At 51.0% G+C, this 18,131-nt stretch overlaps 4 protein-coding genes across 4 annotated transcripts; 1 reads left to right on the top strand and 3 right to left on the bottom strand.

Annotated features, from left to right (window-relative positions):
• Positions 1-1,204: 1,204 nt before the first annotated feature.
• BX661DRAFT_186465 (uncharacterized protein) lies at positions 1,205-1,439 on the bottom strand. The gene has a single exon (XM_051537033.1). The coding sequence runs from the start codon at positions 1,391-1,393 to the stop codon at positions 1,232-1,234; it is 162 nt and encodes a 53-aa protein (XP_051389833.1). The 5' UTR covers positions 1,394-1,439; the 3' UTR covers positions 1,205-1,231.
• A 1,116-nt stretch (positions 1,440-2,555) lies between these two features.
• BX661DRAFT_172749 (uncharacterized protein) lies at positions 2,556-4,950 on the bottom strand (the record flags this gene model as incomplete). Its single annotated transcript, XM_051533796.1, has 2 exons — positions 2,556-4,781; positions 4,903-4,950. 2 exons carry the CDS (start codon positions 4,948-4,950, stop codon positions 2,556-2,558), a joined length of 2,274 nt encoding a protein of 757 aa, XP_051389832.1.
• Positions 4,951-7,304: 2,354 nt separating this feature from the next.
• On the bottom strand, positions 7,305-11,720 carry BX661DRAFT_145398 (multi drug resistance-associated protein MRP; the record flags this gene model as incomplete). The annotated part of the gene is made up of 1 exon (XM_051533113.1): positions 7,305-11,720. The coding sequence occupies one exon, from the start codon at positions 11,718-11,720 to the stop codon at positions 7,305-7,307; it is 4,416 nt and encodes a 1,471-aa protein (XP_051389831.1).
• A 1,388-nt stretch (positions 11,721-13,108) lies between these two features.
• On the top strand, positions 13,109-18,112 carry BX661DRAFT_186402 (P-loop containing nucleoside triphosphate hydrolase protein). The gene has a single exon (XM_051537032.1). The coding sequence runs from the start codon at positions 13,417-13,419 to the stop codon at positions 18,037-18,039; it is 4,623 nt and encodes a 1,540-aa protein (XP_051389830.1). The 5' UTR covers positions 13,109-13,416; the 3' UTR covers positions 18,040-18,112.
• Positions 18,113-18,131: the final 19 nt, after the last annotated feature.

Below are 18,131 nucleotides of genomic sequence, written 5' to 3'. Positions count from 1 at the left end.
GTTGCGCAGCGCATGGTTCATGACACGTTGGAAGACGGCAGGGGCATTTGTCAGCCCGAAAGGTACAACTGTGAATTCAAATGACCCTTGTTTTGTGCGGAAGGCAGTTTTGGCGATGTCTGCATTGCAAATTCGCACCTGGTGGTAAGCCTGTACCAAATCGATTTTCGAGAAAACTTTTGCGCCACGGGTGTCGTCAAGCAAATCGTCTATACGCGGCATTGGGAATGCATCTTTTATCGTCACTGCGTTCAGGCCACGGTAGTCAACACACAGGCGCATTGATCCATCCTTTTTCTTGACAAAGAGGACTGGTGCACCCCATGGGGAAGATGACGGGCGGATATACCCCTTTGCAAGTAAGTCAGTCACTTGTCGGTCTAGTTCATCCATCTCTGCATGTGACAGGCGGTATGGTGCCTTGGTCACAGGTGCTGTGCCCTCATGTACATGGATTTCCATCTCAGGGCCGCCTGGTGGTGGTCGTTTGGAGGGCGGCTGATCAAGGACTTGGGTGTATCTGGCATGTAGCTCCTGTAGCGCCCTGTCTTGTGTCGTCGAGGTGCTACCAAATGTAATGCGATTTGGACTAGCTATAATATATATTAATAGAAATGAGACTACGGGAAGAGCTCAAGAGCTCACTATTCAGAATTCGCCGTACGCGTAAAATATCATAAACATATTTTACGCGTCTGCGCTGTCACGTGACTCGGCCCCCATTTCTGATGTCACATTTATGATATTTTATGCGTATGGCGAATTCTGAATAGTGAGCTCTTCAGCTCTTTCCGTAGTCTCATTTCTATTAATATATATTATAGCTAGTCCAAATCGCATTACAGAAGCTCCCTTTTGGTGGATTTTAAATCATAAATATATTATAGATAAACTATTCTTATTACAACAATAGTCATTAGTTCAGCTATCTTTTCTTAGTTAAGATATATATATATATTCTATTCAAGACATTAATCAATTGTTTAACACACATGGCTTACCAGCACCATACTCCAATAGTGCGCCTAGGCGCTGGTGCCAGAGACAAAAATCGCCAATACATGCCACAAGTTCTCTAGCTGTATGACCTTCGCCAGCACAGCCAGTGCCACAGTTGCATCCTGCAATGTGCACAGACACCAGAGCGAGCGCAGAATCAGCTAGTCGGTGTATGCATACTTGCTTATCACCAGCCTGCAACACAGCCAATGCACCAACCCAGGACTTGCTGTCAGCTGTGCCTTGCCAAGGCTTTGCGACACAAACTCATGCAGAAACCCAATGCCCCATGGGGACATGCCCTGGTCATCCTTGCAGATACACGCGGGGATGACATCGACAGTGCCCAGCTCCAGCAGCTGCACCATCTGTGGATTTCCCATCTCCATTGCATTTTCTTATGCTGCTGCCAGCCGATATGCTGTGAGAAAAGTACACAGCCACACGAGACTTTCCACTGGCATGCGCAAAAGCTCAAGCTCAGACACTGACTGGCGTGCGACACTGAGCAATGCAGACAGAAATACCAGGTCGATTATCCGCTGGTGGTACTCGGTACGCAGCGCAAACTGCTTTACCATGGCTGCACATACCAACACAATCACAGAGTCTGACTGCTGCCTCTGCTTGCTGCTGCCTCAAGCCGAGCTGTTGGCTGACTGCATAAGTGTTTTGCTGAGCACCTCAAGCAGCCTGCCGCCAGCTTCCTGCTGCATGTGCTGTCAGCCCAAACTACCCTGCCATTCCACTGCAGTGTCATTAGCAGCACATGCAGCAACACAACTGTCCTCAACCAGTCCCCCCTCTGCTGCTGAATTGCCCTGATCCTGCACAACTATCAGCTGCAGCACCTCTCACTGCATAGCCGTATCGAGCAGCAGCTCAGATGAAATATCCCACAGCTTAAAGTTGTCTGAATGCAGCACCAATTATGCCAAGAGATTAGCCATTTCAAGCGTCTGAATGTCCAATTCTGCCTCATTGTCCACACTCCCTTTTGGGATTATTGGTCCTGGAATATCAGGCATGTCGCTGTTGCTGTCTTTGGCTGTATGCAGCAGAAATCTAACTCATACTGTGATTGGTCTAAAAGATGTGAAAGTACCCAGTATGTGCCGAGTGCTGCTCCGACGCCAATTGCAAGGTGGTACCAGCTATCGTCTATGCTAGCAAAAGAATATTGAAAGGGTGTAAAAAAGAACAGTAATTTGTTAATTACGAAATGTGAATTGGAAAGGAAAGGAAAGGAAAAATAAAGAAAGAAAGAATAACGTTAAATTGAAATCATTTGGCAAAATAGCAAAAATCAAAAATTATGGATGAAATCAACCATGTTCAAGTAAAATTGGCCAATGTGCGAGTTTAAAAGTATGTTGTTTACAGTTAAAGTGATCGGCGAAAGGTGATCGGTGGGTTGGTGAATCTGTAAATAAAAGAGGGACAGACAAGAGTTTTAATCTCTATTAAACGTGAAGAAAAAATGAATAAAATGTAAATATTTTATCTTTTGCAGTTGATTTTTGGGTCGTAAAAAGATTTATTAAAAACAAAAAAACCTAAAGTGCTAGCTTCTTGAATGACCCAGCATTGATCTCGTCCTCAGCTGGTCGCTTAAGCTGGCCACTATCCTCTTTGAGGAGCTCAATCGCCTTGGGATGCATAAACTCAGGAGCAGCATCCCAGTTGGCCTGCCGGACAAATTTCTTGTTTGACCAGAGCCGGTGGTTCATAACCTTATTTTCTGGTTCAAAAAGGAACCGGCGCATTGCACGAATGAGCTTTTTGAGACTAGGGCTAATACCATCAACACTGAAGCCCTTCAGCAAGATACCACCACCTTGGATCAAACCCCACCTTGTGATGGCGAGGGATGGAGAGTCCAGGAATTTGAAGCCCTGAACGTCATCCCTATTAGTACCAGCTGGACGCACTGCGTCCATAACGACATAGAGAACACTCTCCATGTCGTCAAGGATTCCCCGGATGGGGCTGCTGCTGAGCATGGGAATTCCCATGAAAAGCGGCGTCTCTGTAAATGGGTCTTTGGCCACCTCCACTTGTCCCACTGTTGTTGCATTGAATCCCCACTGTTCGGCAACCTCAATATGTTTAAGTTGGGTTGGGCCAGTGTCCTCAGTGGGATCCTCAACAGCATCCTCAGTGGCATCCTCATCAGTCTCCGCATCAGTGTCCTCATCAGTGTCCTCATCAGTGTCCTCAGCAGCATCCCTAGGAGCATCCCTGGCAGCATCCCTGGCAGCATCCTTAGTAGTCCCCCAGCCAATGACCTTGGCACAGCCCCAGTCAATGACATACACCTTGTCGTTTTTGATGCACATGTTCCCTGCTGAGATGTCCCTGTGCAGGACACCAGTGTCATTTGCCTGGGCAAGGCACAGGGTCAGCTGCTTGACAAAGCTAGGAACTAGCTTGCATATCTCCTTTTTGGTCTTGACTTTCAGGTACTCGGCCATTGACTGGCCGCAGTATTCCATGAGCACGAACTCCAGCCGGTATCCATTAAGGTCGCTGATGAGCAGGCCACTCGAAAAGATCTTGGGGATACATTCGACTGGTCTCTTGTTGAGGATGGCGTATGCGGCGCCCTCGGGCAAACGATTGACTGGGGTCCAGGAAAGCTTCAGCACAGCATCACGACCTTTGCAAGTCCCCCTGAATAAATGGACATGGCGCCCAATCATGTATGAATAACGCGCTATTGTCTCCTTGATACAAAACAGAGCAGCGCCATCCTTGACATCCTTGACATCCTTGACATCCTTGACATGCTTGGAAGCTGAGTATAAGACTTCGATCTTCGAATCGCCCTTGCTCTCCACATTGACTTTCTGCGAAAAAAAGAAAGAGTCAGATTCCTCTGAGACATCGCAGAAATGCCCGAAAATGTCAGACTCAAGAGTCAGCAGGAACCAAAGCCGCATGAGGCATGACTGAATTCTTCCAGCTAGTTCAGGTGTCCAACGACCCGTATTAAAGCATAGCTGGCCAAGCTCGACGATGTACAGTTTGTCACGATAATATGCGTGAAGCGTCAGGAGGTGCCCATGGAGGTAGAAGATAGGCGCAAACGTGCGGGTTGCCTGCTGATCATTGAGCAAATAGCCGTAATCTGCGAGCTGGCCACGAGTATCCTCTGGGGTTCTCTTGGGGTTCGAATCCATCTTGGCCTCGAGTATAGCATGGACGGATTGAATGTCATATGTCATGTAGTTGTGATAAAACGTGATATCTGGCTTGTGCGGTGTGCCTGGTATAGCATCAGTCTGATGTTCATCCAGATTAAGCCTGCACGCTGGGATTGGAGTTCCGCCTGCTGGAATATCTTTATTTGCGACACGAACTGCATTGACCATTGCGTCGAAGAGGAAGATAAAATATTCGACCAAACGAGCTTCCTTAGTCAACCCCATCAACTTCGGGTAAGATATGAAAACGTCAGTAAAGGGCAACCCCCTGAGTCTGGCTTCCGAGCGACCTGTATTGGCTACGATGCCTTTGCTATCAGCCACTGGCGATCCTCTGGCTATGCTGAGGAAGAGATCAGGCCAATCCTTGATGAACCGTTCATACCGCTCCTTCACACCCAGAGATTCAACAAAGGCATTGAACAAATAGTTGTGTTCTATGTTATCGCCAAGGCATTTCAGCAGCCGCTGACGGCGCTTATCGCGTACTTCGGGGGGTTCCGATTCCCCGGGTGGCAGTTCCTCCTTTTTTTGATTTTTTGAGGGTGTTTGGATAGTACCGCCTGTCTTGCTGTTCTAATAAAAAATAATACAAAATGTTTTAAATGTGACCGAATTAGTTTTATATGCACACAGAATAAACAACAACAAACAATTCATCAATATCATAACGATCCGTTTATATTGAAGTACTTACGCCTATTTGATTCGGCGGGGTCTTATTCGGAGGAGCTAGCTCAGACATCATTGAGAGAAAGGGAAAGGGAAATAGAAAGAGAGGGGAGAGAGAGGGAGAGAGAGAGAGAGAGAGAGAGAGAGAGAGAGAGAGTGTGTGTGTGTGTGTGTGATAAGCACTGAGGTATGGTAAAAGTAATAAAAAGTGAAGAAAAACAAATTGAACGAAATGGTGCGAATTGAGAAAAAGGCAAATATTAAAAGTAAAAGTAAAGGTGGAAAGTTGCAAAGGTGAAAAATTGTTGTGATAGATTGCGCCAAAAACAAAAACAAACTTTTTTAATATAAACAAAAAACCTTGAGCTTCTCATGCTTGCATTTGGTTGGTTGAAGTATGGAAACAAGTGTTATAGTAAGAGGGGGGTGTGAGGAGCACTAGTTGTCTAGTGGTAAAAGTTAGGGGTGATTTTATAAAAGGTTTTATTACTGATGTTTCTAAAGTACTACTAGGGGCCAGCCTCATCTTATATATGTTCCCAGTCGCCTTTGTCGTGCACATTGTCCATTGTGCGCTCCGTTGGTGAGAACTGGATCTTCTGCGAGTAGACCGGTATCTTGGCAAGTCGATGTTGTGGTTTTCGTGCGTGTACGCTTATGCGTGTGCATTACAGGATGGGGGGCATGTTTGGGCATCAGTGTGATGCCTCCCTGATTTGCACCTGCATTATCCAATTAGCGTCCTATCGATCAGCGCGCAGGTGGGAACTTGTTTCGCGGTTCTCGACCTCAACATCTGCTTCCATATCTTCAGTCTGCGCAACAGCTGAATACTAACCTTGTGCCGAGATGTATAGAGGATAGAAAACTTAAGATTAAAACAATTAGAGCTACTACTAATGATTCTAGTAAATATCCAACACTATACTCTTGCTATTGGGATGACATAGTAAATGCTAAACGTGTTAGTAAGAATAAAATAATTAAACCCACTAGTCAGGGAAATATCTTATATCAAAATCATTTACAATATTTAATTATTCCTTATCACAATTTATGTAATAATGTTTATGATAAATCGAATATTTTGAGGGGACATGATAAACGGGGTGTACTGGATAAATATCCTGAATTGAATTCATTGAATATGTTTAAAAGTATACACATTGAAATGGATTGGGGGAATAATGATGATCATGATATTATTTTTGATAATTGTTGGAAACATGATAAAATAAAATAAAATAAGAGGTTTCTTGATAAAAGTAGTACAACAGAAAATAATAGACGAATTAAGAAGTAAAATTCATAACCCAGCTTATACTTGTTATAGTAAGAGGGGGGTATGAGGAGCACTAGTTGCCTAGTGTTAAAAGGTAGGGGTGGTTTTATAAAAGGTTTCATTACTGATGTTTCTAAAATACTACCAAGGCCGGCCTCATCTTATATATGTGCCTTGTCGCCTTTGTTGTGCACATTGTCAATTGTGCACTCCGTTGGTGAGAACTGGATCTTCTGTGAGCAGACCAGTATCTTGGCAAGTCAATGTTGTGGTTTTCATGCATGCACGCTCATGCGTGTGCATTGCAAAATGGGGACCATGTTTGGGCATCAATTTAATGCCTCCCCAATTTACGCCTGCATGGTCCAATTAGTGGCCTATCGATCGGCATGCAGGTGGTAACCTGTTTCGTGATTCTCGACCTCAACATCCACTTCCATATCTTCAGTCTGTACAACACTATAAAGGAGCTTAAAGAGCTCCGCTTATATATTCAAAGCTATCGACAGTGAAAATAGAAATTGCAATTGTCGCGTGGCATTATAATAATTGATGTCACATGTGTGGTGCCATCTATGCACTGTTAATCGGCATGTTGAGGTTAAGAATCGCGAAATGAGTTTCCATCAACATCCACTTCCATATCATCAGACTGCTTAACATCACAATAGTTTTTACTTTCATTTCTTTTTTTGTCTTATTCATGAAATAAAATTTAATAATTTAATTTTACTACTCACTTTATTAAACATACTAAAATTTCCAATGCAATATTATTATTTAAATAAATATACTGTGGTGCCCAACACACATTTCAAGCCACTATCTTCCCTTTTCAAGAATCAAGATTGCCCTCATGGCCACTATACACATTTCTGTTATTGCTGGCTGACATCAAGGAACACCATGATGTTTACAGCGCTGCCCACACAGCGCTGCCCCCTTTTTCAGTTAAGTAATTTTTAAGACTTGAATATATCGATTTAGACCCACATTTTTATAGAGCACGACATATACTGGTATATGTAAACATGTATCATTCTAATAATTTTGTGACGAGTTTTTATACAGCTTGTTGATAATTTGAAAGTTATTTCAAACTTTATATTATTAAGTTTTATTGTTTACATTGTAAATAATTATATTTATTGCGAGTCGTTGTTGCGGGATTCCTCGACAAGCTTAGCAAACAGACTGGTCTCATCAGCCAGCAGGTTGCCTGGCGTGTCGTACTCAGCAAGCCTGCCGCCATCAACAACCAATATCATGTCGCTATCAATAATCGTGTTGAGCCTGTGCGCAATGGTCAGCACGGTGCAGTCCTTGAACTCCTTGCGGATGGACTCCTGGATTATCAAGTCGGTTGAGTTGTCAATTGCCGCCGTGGCCTCGTCGAGCACAAGCACTTTGGCGCGCTTGAGCAGCGCACGCGCAAGACAGATGAGCTGGCGCTGGCCGACGCTAAAGTTCTCGCCGCCCTGCGCGACTACAAATTCGAGTGCCTCGTCCTTGGAGCGCACGACATCGGCCAGGTGTGCGTGCTCGAGTGCATGCCAGATCTCCTGATCTGAATAGCTGTTGAAGGGATCAAGGTTCTCGCGAACCGTGCCAGCAAACAGCACAGGGTCCTGCGGAATGATCGACAGCTTGCTACGCACATCATACAGACCGTACTGGGCAATGTCCTCGCCATCAATCAAAATCTGGCCACCTGCGGCTTCAATGATCCGGAACAGTGCCAGAGTCAGCGAAGATTTGCCAGCGCCCGTACGGCCCACAATGCCGACCTTCTGTTTGGGCAGCACGCGGAACGACAGGTCGCGAAGTACCAGGTCAAGTCCCTCGCGATACCTGGCTGAGTATCCTTTGAACTCAACCGTACCTTGCTCTGGCCAGGACTGCGCCGGACGGTTGTCCTCGATAACCTCGGGAGCCTCGGAGACCAGCTCTTGAAACTCTTGGATTCGCACATAATCACACATGCTGTTCTCAAGATCGCACTCCATGCGCAACATCCAGTTAATCTGCTGCGTACTCTGCAGGGCGTAAGTGACAGACAAGCCAACCAGACCAGCGTCGCCCTTACCATACAATAGCGAGATAACACCCAGCATCGCAGTCGCAAAAATAATGAATGCCGAGAGAAATTCAAGCCGAACAGCCAGCCAACGGTTGAGTGACAGATATGGATAGACGCATCGTTGGTTTGTCTCAATCTTGCGCAAGTTTTCAGTCATGAATCTCTCCGACTTTCCATACGCACGGATGGTGGAGACGCCAGCAAGAGACTCTTGGAAACTCGCATAGATGGGGCTGCGTGTGGTAGAGTCGAGTCGCTTGAGCGTGCGCGAGGTCATCAAAAAGTAGTTCTTCAGATAGAAGAAAAACACAAAGACTGGCAACATAACTAAGCCAAATGCCGGTAGTGACCAGACGATGACAACTAGTGACATAGAAATATTTGTTAGGTTCTGGAACCACTGGGCAACTGTTCGCGGAATGACCTCATCGACGCTGTTCTGGTCCTTGGAAAAGCGCTGCAGAATGCGGCCCAGAGGCGTCGTGTCAAAAAAGCTTGTTGGCGAGTGGAATACAGCCTCCAGCATTTTCTGATGTGTAGCACGGCCGCTGCGCACAGCGCACACACTCCATTGAACGACAGACCGAATATAACAGAATACGGCAGAGGCCAGGCCAAATAGTCCATATATCACAATGTAGTAGAGTGGGCCATGTTTACTGCTGACGGACAGCTCGTGTCCTCGGCGCTCGCTCTCCTCGTTGGCGGTCGACCAGACCTTCAACCAAACGTTGCTTAATACGAGAAGTGCCTGGTTCAGGATCATGCCCCCCACAAACATGGATGTGCCATTCCACGTGCAGCTGCGAAAGTAGTCGATGTACGCAGACGTTGAAACTTTGCCAATGGCAGAGACCTCTTCAGCAATTAGCACATCGCGCTGCCCAATGCCGCTGCTGTCACTGATGTTCCTGCTTTCCGCCATAGAGACCAACTCTCCGGGGCGATGAACTGGAGCAATGCTGGCGGATGGCAGCGAGTTCATTGTCGATCGTCTGCGTGCATTGTCAAAACCAACAGGCGCATCAAGATCAACCACACTGCCAACAGGTGTGACGCCAGCAGTCGAAGGCGGCGTGGATAGATCGACATTGCCAAACTGCTGGATCAAATCATACACCAGACCTCGGCGCTCGATCAAATCCAAAATGGTGCCGACCTCTGCTGGAAGCCCATCGCGCAGCAGCAGCACAGAATCACACTTGCTGATAAACTGGAGAGCATTCGTGACGTGGATTCTGCACCGTGACTTGAGCATACCCTGCGGGCCCAGCACGTGAGCGAATATGTGCTTGCCCACATGCGCGTCGACAGCTGAGAGCGGGTCGTCGAGAATGTACACATCCGCTCGCGAGTACACAGCACGTGCCAGCGACACTCGTGCCTTTTGGCCACCCGACAGGTTGATGCCCTTTTCGCCGATCTCGGTCATGTCACCTGCGGCCAGTATGGCAAGATCGGGGCGCAGCGCGCAGGCGTCGATGACCCGGTTGTAGAACACCTCGTCGTACTTAAGTCCAAAAAGAATATTTTCGCGCAGAGTCGCATTCATGATCCACGGCTGCTGCGGCACATAGGCCACCCGGCCACAGACTGTGACACTGCCTTGCTCACGCCTCATGTCGCCGAGAATTGCTGAGACCATTGAGGACTTGCCCGAGCCTACCTTGCCAATAATCGCCAGGTGCTCGTTGCTCCTCGCGCTAAAATCAATGCTGTCGAGGATGAGCGGTCCGTGCTTGGCCCAGCGGAACGACGCGTCGCTGACAATTACAGCGTCCTCCTTGTCGCTGCCTGACGGCCCGGCAGCCTGATGGCGCGTGCTGTGAAGACGAGCAACGCTATCATCGTCGAGCTCGTCGCTGGTGAGCAGTTTGTATATACGGCCCAATGCCACGCTGGCATCGACGATGGACGAGATTATCATGGGCACCATGGTCAGCGGGAAGCGCAGAAGGTTGAACAATGACAGCGACACAAAGACCAGCTGCGCAGTCAGCGGGCCGTGCGACACGCCGTCAAACAGTGAATATATGAGGAAAGTCACGAACGACACCAGGAAGGGCACAGCCATCATGGCAACCGAGCTCCATGCAAACATCCGGCCGTACTTGCTCAGCGTGACGAGCTCCAGCGACTCGCGGACGTATTGGATCTTCTTCAAGAACGAGCGCTCCCAGGCATATAGCTTAATGACCTTGATTCCCGACAGTGCCTCATCGATCAGCGTGTTGCGCATGTCCTTGTTCTTCATCTGCGCTATCTGCAGGTCACGCATGCGCTTGGTGATCCAGCCATTGACCGGCACAGCGATGACCATGATGACGATGCCAGCAAAGACCGACCACCCAAGGGTTGTGTACAGCAGGTATGTGGCCAGCACAATTTGAAGCGGGCCAGACCACGCGATGTGCGCGTAGTCGGTGACGCCGCCGATGCGCTCAACGTCAACGGAAAACAGCGTCGCGATGCTACCAGTGCTGTACTGCTGGCGCGTCTCGTTGGACAGGCGCAGCGCCTTCTTGTAGATCGCTGTTGTCAAGCAGGATTTGGCCTTCATGCCGGTAGACATTCCCAGCTGGAAGTACTGGTGCAAGAACAGTGTTTGTACAACCTGCAGCACCAGCATCGCGGACGCATAGAAGTAGCCGTGCGACACGGGTTGTGGATCCTCAGTCGCGTGCGAGGCTACGAAGCCAATAAGCCGAGACAGCAGCACGGGTTGCGAGAACTGCAGCGCGTCTTGCACAAACTTGAACACGCCGGCAAGCGCAAAGGGTGGGCCGACTGTCAGCCACAGTGCGCGCAGCAGCGATGGCGTCGAGTGGGTGTCCAGCTCGTGCTGCCAGCGCTCGGCGAACAGCTCAGCGACATTGGCTGGTGCGAGCCGCCAGGGCAGGCCCCACAGGTCACGCTCACCGATCTGCTTGCGGCGGCCTAGCCGCAGCAGTGGCGACATCCACGAAAATGTCAGCCGAGAGAACACGTTGGCGTCTTCCTCAGGCGCCCGCATGCCAAAGCGTGCCACTGACTCACGGCTGTCGTCGTAGTCCGCCGGCAGCGCGTACTCGGGCAGCCGCCGCGGCCACAGCTCGGCGCCGAACAGCGCGGCGACCGCTGCTGCCGACGCGTAGCGCGCATTCCACACCCACGGATGCTTCTCGGGCGACGGGCGCCCTGCAATGCGGTCGGTGCGCAGCGTCAACACCCACATTGCTAGGGACGCCAGCCAGAACAGCAAGAGCTGGTCTGACGACCGCCGCGCGCGCGTGTGCTCGTAGTAGTGCAGCTTGGCTGCCACCGCGTACGCGACGATCTGTGCCAGCTGCCCCAGCACAATCGCGTTGAGTCCATGCGAGAGCGACTTGCGCAATACTATAAACACGAACTCGGCCACTGCAGCTAGCGCGACGGCGCCTGCCAGTGCTAGCTTGATCCAGAAGACTGCCGAGTGCGTATATGAGCGTGGCAGGGCGTACATTTGCTGTAGGCGCTGCAGGCGGAGGGCAGCAACGCACAGAAACACCGCGCTGAGCAGGGGCACGAGGACGCCGTGCTCAAAGCATGGTGTCAGATCCAGCTCGCGCTTCGTACTCCACGGGCCCTACTTGGATAATTCGATCGGATCAGATTAGATCAAAGATGTGGTTGAAGCAAAAAATAACGATAAACAGATCAAGCCAGTAAGTTGACTGCCTATATATATGAAAATGTGTACGAGCGTGCGTGCTCAGTTGTTGGTGGTCGAGAAACGTGGATTAAATGAACACTTACCCAGCCCTCTTTGTTTGGGCAAAAGTCTTGTCGATGATACATGATTAATGTCAGGTGCAAAAATAACGATTAAAAATAACAGTGGCGAAAAAGAAAAGAATTGAGGACCAAGGTTGCTGATTCTGCTCGCTGTCATTTAATAACCCAACGCCTTTTTGTTTTCCATTTGGAGCTGCCATTGCCGCCACCGCCGCAGCAGCTGGAGCCCTGAGTTCTAAGAGCATCTATCAGATTGGCGGCTGCGTGGTCAATGTTTTCCTTTTTGAATAGTGGGTGTGAGAACAGAACATGGAAAATATTTGTGCTTTTTTTCCGATGGCTGACAAATACGTTGTCAATTATTTTTTTGCATCTTAATGGCCTGGATCTTGGAATGCCGCTTTCCGATTGGCTGCCAAATGCGACCAGGCAAATGCTGAAAAGAAAATGGCAAAGTCCCTTATGAGCACTTTTTTGGCGCATTGTTCGGCCGCTCTGCGCCATTGAAGTCGTAATTGGCGAGATAAAGTTAATAGAAACACACCACGCTGCGCTGAGCTTGTGACCCAGCAGTACGCCCAGCAGCAGCAGCGGAGGCGGCGGCGGCGGCGGACAGCAGCACATGGCGCTTTGCATTGTAGATGTTCCTTTTTAATGCAATATCTTCCAATTGAAATGCCAACAAACAACCCCTTTCAGTTACTGTGCGTGATTCTATTCGCACGATCTGGTGGACCCCTGCCGAAGTCAAAGTTAAAGCAAATGAGCGGCGCTGCTGATTCTGACTCTGACTCTGATCCTGGCTCTGTTCATGAGGCAGTGGCAATGGCAATGGCAATGGCAATGCCGTGACTGCTTACTAGTTTCCCTGATTATTCAATTGATTTGTATTTGAAAGGATCGGCCAAGGCTGAGGCAATTTGCGCTCAGGCGCAACATCGGAAAAAATTGCTCGCGAGACAAAGCAAATCCATGGTTAGTGTCGCAGACTCCGGAATCTTCGAATGATGTTCCATCGTCGCAAGCTGAGATGCATGGGGAAAATTCCAAAATAGGGGCTGCGGCCAGTCGAAAGCCAATTTTGCGTGCTTTTATTTGCCATTCAGCATTTGTAACCCTCACACCTTGCACTGGCGCCCCTCCACAGCCTATATAAAGAATAATGAATTAGTTGCCCCTTTTTTATTTGGTAAATGAGGAGTAGCAGACGGTCCAGCCATTTTTTCCATCTCTTTTTTCGTATCTTTTCTATTGCAATTTCAACTTTATTTTCAACTTTGATTTTTAAACTCTAGGCTGTGCGCGATCAAAAACAGTTACTCTGCTCCCACCTTCCCGCACCCCCTCTTTCTTTATATTTTTACATACCAGCAACGATATAACCTACTGCGCCGCTGATAGGTATCAATCCAAACAACCACCCAATGCAGTCGCTGCTGCCGCCACTCTGTCCGTCGCTCGAGGGCTGGGGCCCGCTCAGCCCAATCCGCCCGGTCGACTTTACCACCTGCTTCCAGCATGGCGCGCTGGTTGCCGGCCTCAACCTCGCATTCGTCGTGGGCGCCGCAGTGCGCCTGAGCGACCTTCGCAGCGCACCCCTGCTTCCGCGCGCCATTGTTGTCTCGGGTACACTTTGGGCCAAACTCTTTGCATCTGCTCTTGCCCTGGCCGCGTCCACCGCCGAGCTGGTGCTGCTCGCCGACCAACAGCTCGTGTTCAGCGTCTTTGGCATCTCGCTGGCCCTGCAGACAGTAGCTGCTGCTGTAGCGCTGCGCCTGCATTACAGGGAGCAGCTGGCCAGCCGCGTGGCCTCGACGCCGCTGCTGCTGTTCTGGCTGGCCACCGTGCTGCTTGCGCTGATGCGGCTGCGCACTGCCGTGACGATGGGACTGTGGATCAGCAACGTGCCCGTGGTCGCTGCCAACGCTGGCTTCATGCTGGCGGCGCTGGCGGCATTGGTGCTGGAGTCGCAGCCCAAGCCGCACCTGCTGTACGAGCTCCCTGACGAGTGCGACGACGATAACGACGACGAGGCTTTGTGCGCACTGCAGTCGCCCGAGGAGCGCGCAAACGTATTTTCGCAGCTCACGTTCTCTTGGATGACGCCGCTGCTCGAGGCCGGCTTCCGCAAGCCACTGCAGATGGAGGACACCTGGGAGCTTGGTGCGGAGTACCGCCCGCAGGTCGCGACCGAACGCTTTCAGCACAACTGGCAGGCAGAACTGCAGTCCGGCCGGCCGTCGCTGTTCCGCGCCACCATGCGCACGTACGGCATACCGTGGATGATCGGCGGCCTGTACAAGCTGATCAAGGATTTGGTGTCGTTCCTCAACCCGATCCTGCTGTCGCGTCTGATTGGATTCGTCAGCAAGTATGGCTCTGCGGATTCAGAGCCCATCGAGTACGGCTACTTTTACGCGCTATCCATGTTTGTCGTTGCCACCATCCAGACAATGGCCTTCCAGCAGCACTGGGCGCAAAACCAGCGTGTCAACTGCCTGATGAAGATCAGCCTGACCACGGCAATTTACCGCAAGACCATTGCGCTGTCCAATGATACGCGTCAAAAATACAACATCGGGGGCATCGTCACACACATGAGCGTCGACTCGCAGCGCATCGCCGACTTTTTTGCCAACTTTTCGCATCACCTTTGGAGCACGCCTCTGCAGATTCTACTGGCATTGTATCTGCTGCACCAGACTCTCGGGTGGAGCATGTTCGCTGGGGTCGCCATTATGCTGATTAGCATCCCGACGTCGGCGCACATCAGCCGCATCATGCGGTCGCTTAATAAGCTGCTGATGGGCTATCGCGACCAGCGCATGAAGATTATGGACGAGGTGCTGTCGGGAATCAAGATCATCAAACTGTACGCCTGGGAGACCTCGTTCATCCGCCGCATTAACGACGTGCGTGTGCGCCTGGAGCTGGCCACCATTCGTCGCTACGGAACAGTTCAGGCCGCCTTCTCATTTGTCGTCACGCTGATTCCGTTTGCCGTGTCCTTCTCGACCTTTGGTCTGTACAGCCTGGCCGACAACAAGTCGCATGGCCCTCTGACCCCGCAGCTGGTATTTGTGTCACTGACGCTGTTCAACATGTTGCGTTTCCCGCTGTCGCACGGCCCGATGGTCATCCCTGGGCTGCTCGAGGCCATGGTGTCGAACCGCCGCATATTTGACTTTTTGACCGCCGGCGAAATCGACTTTGAGGCCGTCGACCACGCACCCTACGACCGCGACGCGCCGGATGCGTCCATGGACGACGTGCTGGTCAGCGTCAAGGGCGGCACGTTCAGGTGGCTGTCTGCAGACGCGCAACCGACGCTCAGCGATATCAACATTGAATGCAAACGCAGCGAGCTCGTCGCAGTGATTGGCAGAGTTGGCTCGGGCAAGTCATCGCTGGCATCGGCGATTCTTGGCGAGATGGTTAAGAGTGCCGGTAGCGTGACTTTATGCGGCAGCGTCGCTTATGTGCCGCAGCAGCCGTGGATCATGAACGCGACCCTGCGCGACAACATCTTGTTTGGCCACCGCTTCGAGCAAGAATTCTACGACAAGGTCATCAATGCCTGCGCGCTGGGCCCCGATCTCGAAATGCTGCCGGGTGGCGACACAACCGAGATCGGCGAAAAGGGCATCAACCTGTCGGGCGGCCAAAAGGCGCGAGTGTCACTGGCGCGCGCTGTGTACTCGCGAGCGGACGTGTACATTCTCGACGATCCGCTGGCTGCTGTTGACGCACATGTGGGCAAGCACATATTCACTCATGTGCTGGGCCCACAGGGCCTGCTCAAGACGCGCGCGCGCATACTGGTCACCAACGCGGTCCAATATCTGTCCAATACCGATCAGATCGTCATGCTCAGTGCCGGCGCCATTGTCGACCGCGGGCCCTTTGCTCGCGTCATTGCTAACCGGGGCGAGATCTATGAGTTTGTGCACAAGTACATCGAGGGCGAGGGCAGCTCGTCGGCCAACAGCGGCGAGAGTGGCAACGCGTCGGACACAGAGTACTACGAGGACGAGGCCACACAAAACGAGCAGGACGGCATGCCCGAGCCACTGGGCGTCGGTATTCGCCGCAAGTCGACCAAGCAGACGCTCGGCCGCGCCAGCATCGGCACCGTCCATGAGTCTATGGCCCGCCGCAGGGTGTGCGGCAACGGTAACAACAACCTGCAGGATGCGACAGCTGGTGCCTTGGTCGCTGCCAACAACACTGGCCGCACGATGACCACTGAGGTGAGCCGCCAGGGCAAGGTCGAGTGGGATATATACCGCATATACGCCAAGGCCTGCGGCATGCGCAATGCAGTCATGTTTGGAGTCGCCCTGCTGTCGTCGTCAGTGAGCAATGTTTCGGCCAACATGTGGCTTAAGCACTGGGCATCTTCAAACAGCAGAACCGATGTCGACTCTGGCATTATGCTTTTTTCCATAGCCCGCCACACAGTGTTCTACTACCTGCTGATCTACGGCGCCCTCGGCTTACTGGGCGCGTCGATGAGCTCGCTGCAATCGCTGCTGCTGTGGACGCGCTGCTCGATCAGAGCGTCGACAAAAATCCACGACAATATGCTGTCTAGCGTCCTGCGCTCGCCCATGTCGTTCTTTGATGTCACGCCGCTGGGCCGCATCCTCAACCGCCTCTCGTCGGATCTGCAACGCTGCGACGAGGCACTGCCGCGCTCGGTGTCAGGCATGATCAACACAATGGTCAGCGTTATTTCAGCTGTCTCAGTCATTGGATTCTCGACACCTCTCATGCTTGTTTTGATGTTCCCGCTCGCCTTCGTCTACCGCTACTTGCAGCAGCGCTATCTGTACAGCAGCCGCGAGCTCCGCCGTCTCGACTCGACCACTCGCAGCCCCATATTTTCCCACTTCCAAGAATCCATCGGCGGCGTCTCGACCATTCGTGCTTATGGTCAGCACTCGCGGTTTGTCGCTGAAAACGAGCACCGTCTGGAAAAGAACATCCGCGCGTATTACACGTATCAGTCGCTCAACCGCTGGCTTTCATTACGTCTGGAGTCTTTGGGAAACTTGGTTATGCTTGGCACCACGATGCTCGCCATTGTGTCTCTTCAGTACTACGGATATGGCGACGCCGGGCTTGTTGGTCTCTCAGTGGCATACGCATTGGACTTTACGAGCTCGCTCAATTGGTCGGTCAGGAGCTACACTGAGGTTGAAAACTCCATGATCCAGCTCGAGCGTGTGGTCGAATATGCACGCTTGCCATCTGAGGCTCCTGAGGTTATTGAGGACAACCGTCCGGCGCAGTCCTGGCCAGAGCAAGGTACGGTTGAGTTCAAAGGATACTCAGCCAGGTATCGCGAGGGACTTGACCTGGTACTTCGCGACCTGTCGTTCCGCGTGCTGCCCAAACAGAAGGTCGGCATTGTGGGCCGTACGGGCGCTGGCAAATCTTCGCTGACTCTGGCACTGTTCCGGATCATTGAAGCCGCAGGTGGCCAGATTTTGATTGATGGCGAGGACATTGCCCAGTACGGTCTGTATGATGTGCGTAGCAAGCTGTCGATCATTCCGCAGGACCCTGTGCTGTTTGCTGGCACGGTTCGCGAGAACCTTGATCCCTTCAACAGCTATTCAGACCAGGAGATCTGGCATGCACTCGAGCACGCACACCTGGCCGATGTCGTGCGCTCCAAGGACGAGGCACTCGAATTTGTAGTCGCGCAGGGCGGCGAGAACTTTAGCGTCGGCCAGCGCCAGCTCATCTGTCTTGCGCGTGCGCTGCTCAAGCGCGCCAAAGTGCTTGTGCTCGACGAGGCCACGGCGGCAATTGACAACTCGACCGACTCGATAATCCAGGAGTCCATCCGCAAGGAGTTCAAGGACTGCACCGTGCTGACCATTGCGCACAGGCTCAACACGATTATTGATAGTGACATGATATTGGTTGTTGATGGCGGCAGGCTCGCTGAGTACGACACGCCAGGCAACCTGCTGGCTGATGAGACCAGTCTGTTTGCTAAGCTTGTCGAGGAATCCCGCAACAACGACTCGCAATGATATGTATAGCTATTTTTTCAACACGCACATGTACGCAATACAAATGAAATAATAAACTACGCTGATGCACGCTTGAGATATAAATTAATTAA

This window comes from Kickxella alabastrina (genome assembly GCF_025024165.1).
Source record: "Kickxella alabastrina strain RSA 675 chromosome Unknown BX661scaffold_21, whole genome shotgun sequence".
NCBI classification, from domain to species: domain Eukaryota; kingdom Fungi; phylum Kickxellomycota; class Kickxellomycetes; order Kickxellales; family Kickxellaceae; genus Kickxella; species Kickxella alabastrina.
Note: the sequence above shows the minus strand (reverse complement) of the source record. Positions and strands in the feature narration are given on the sequence as shown.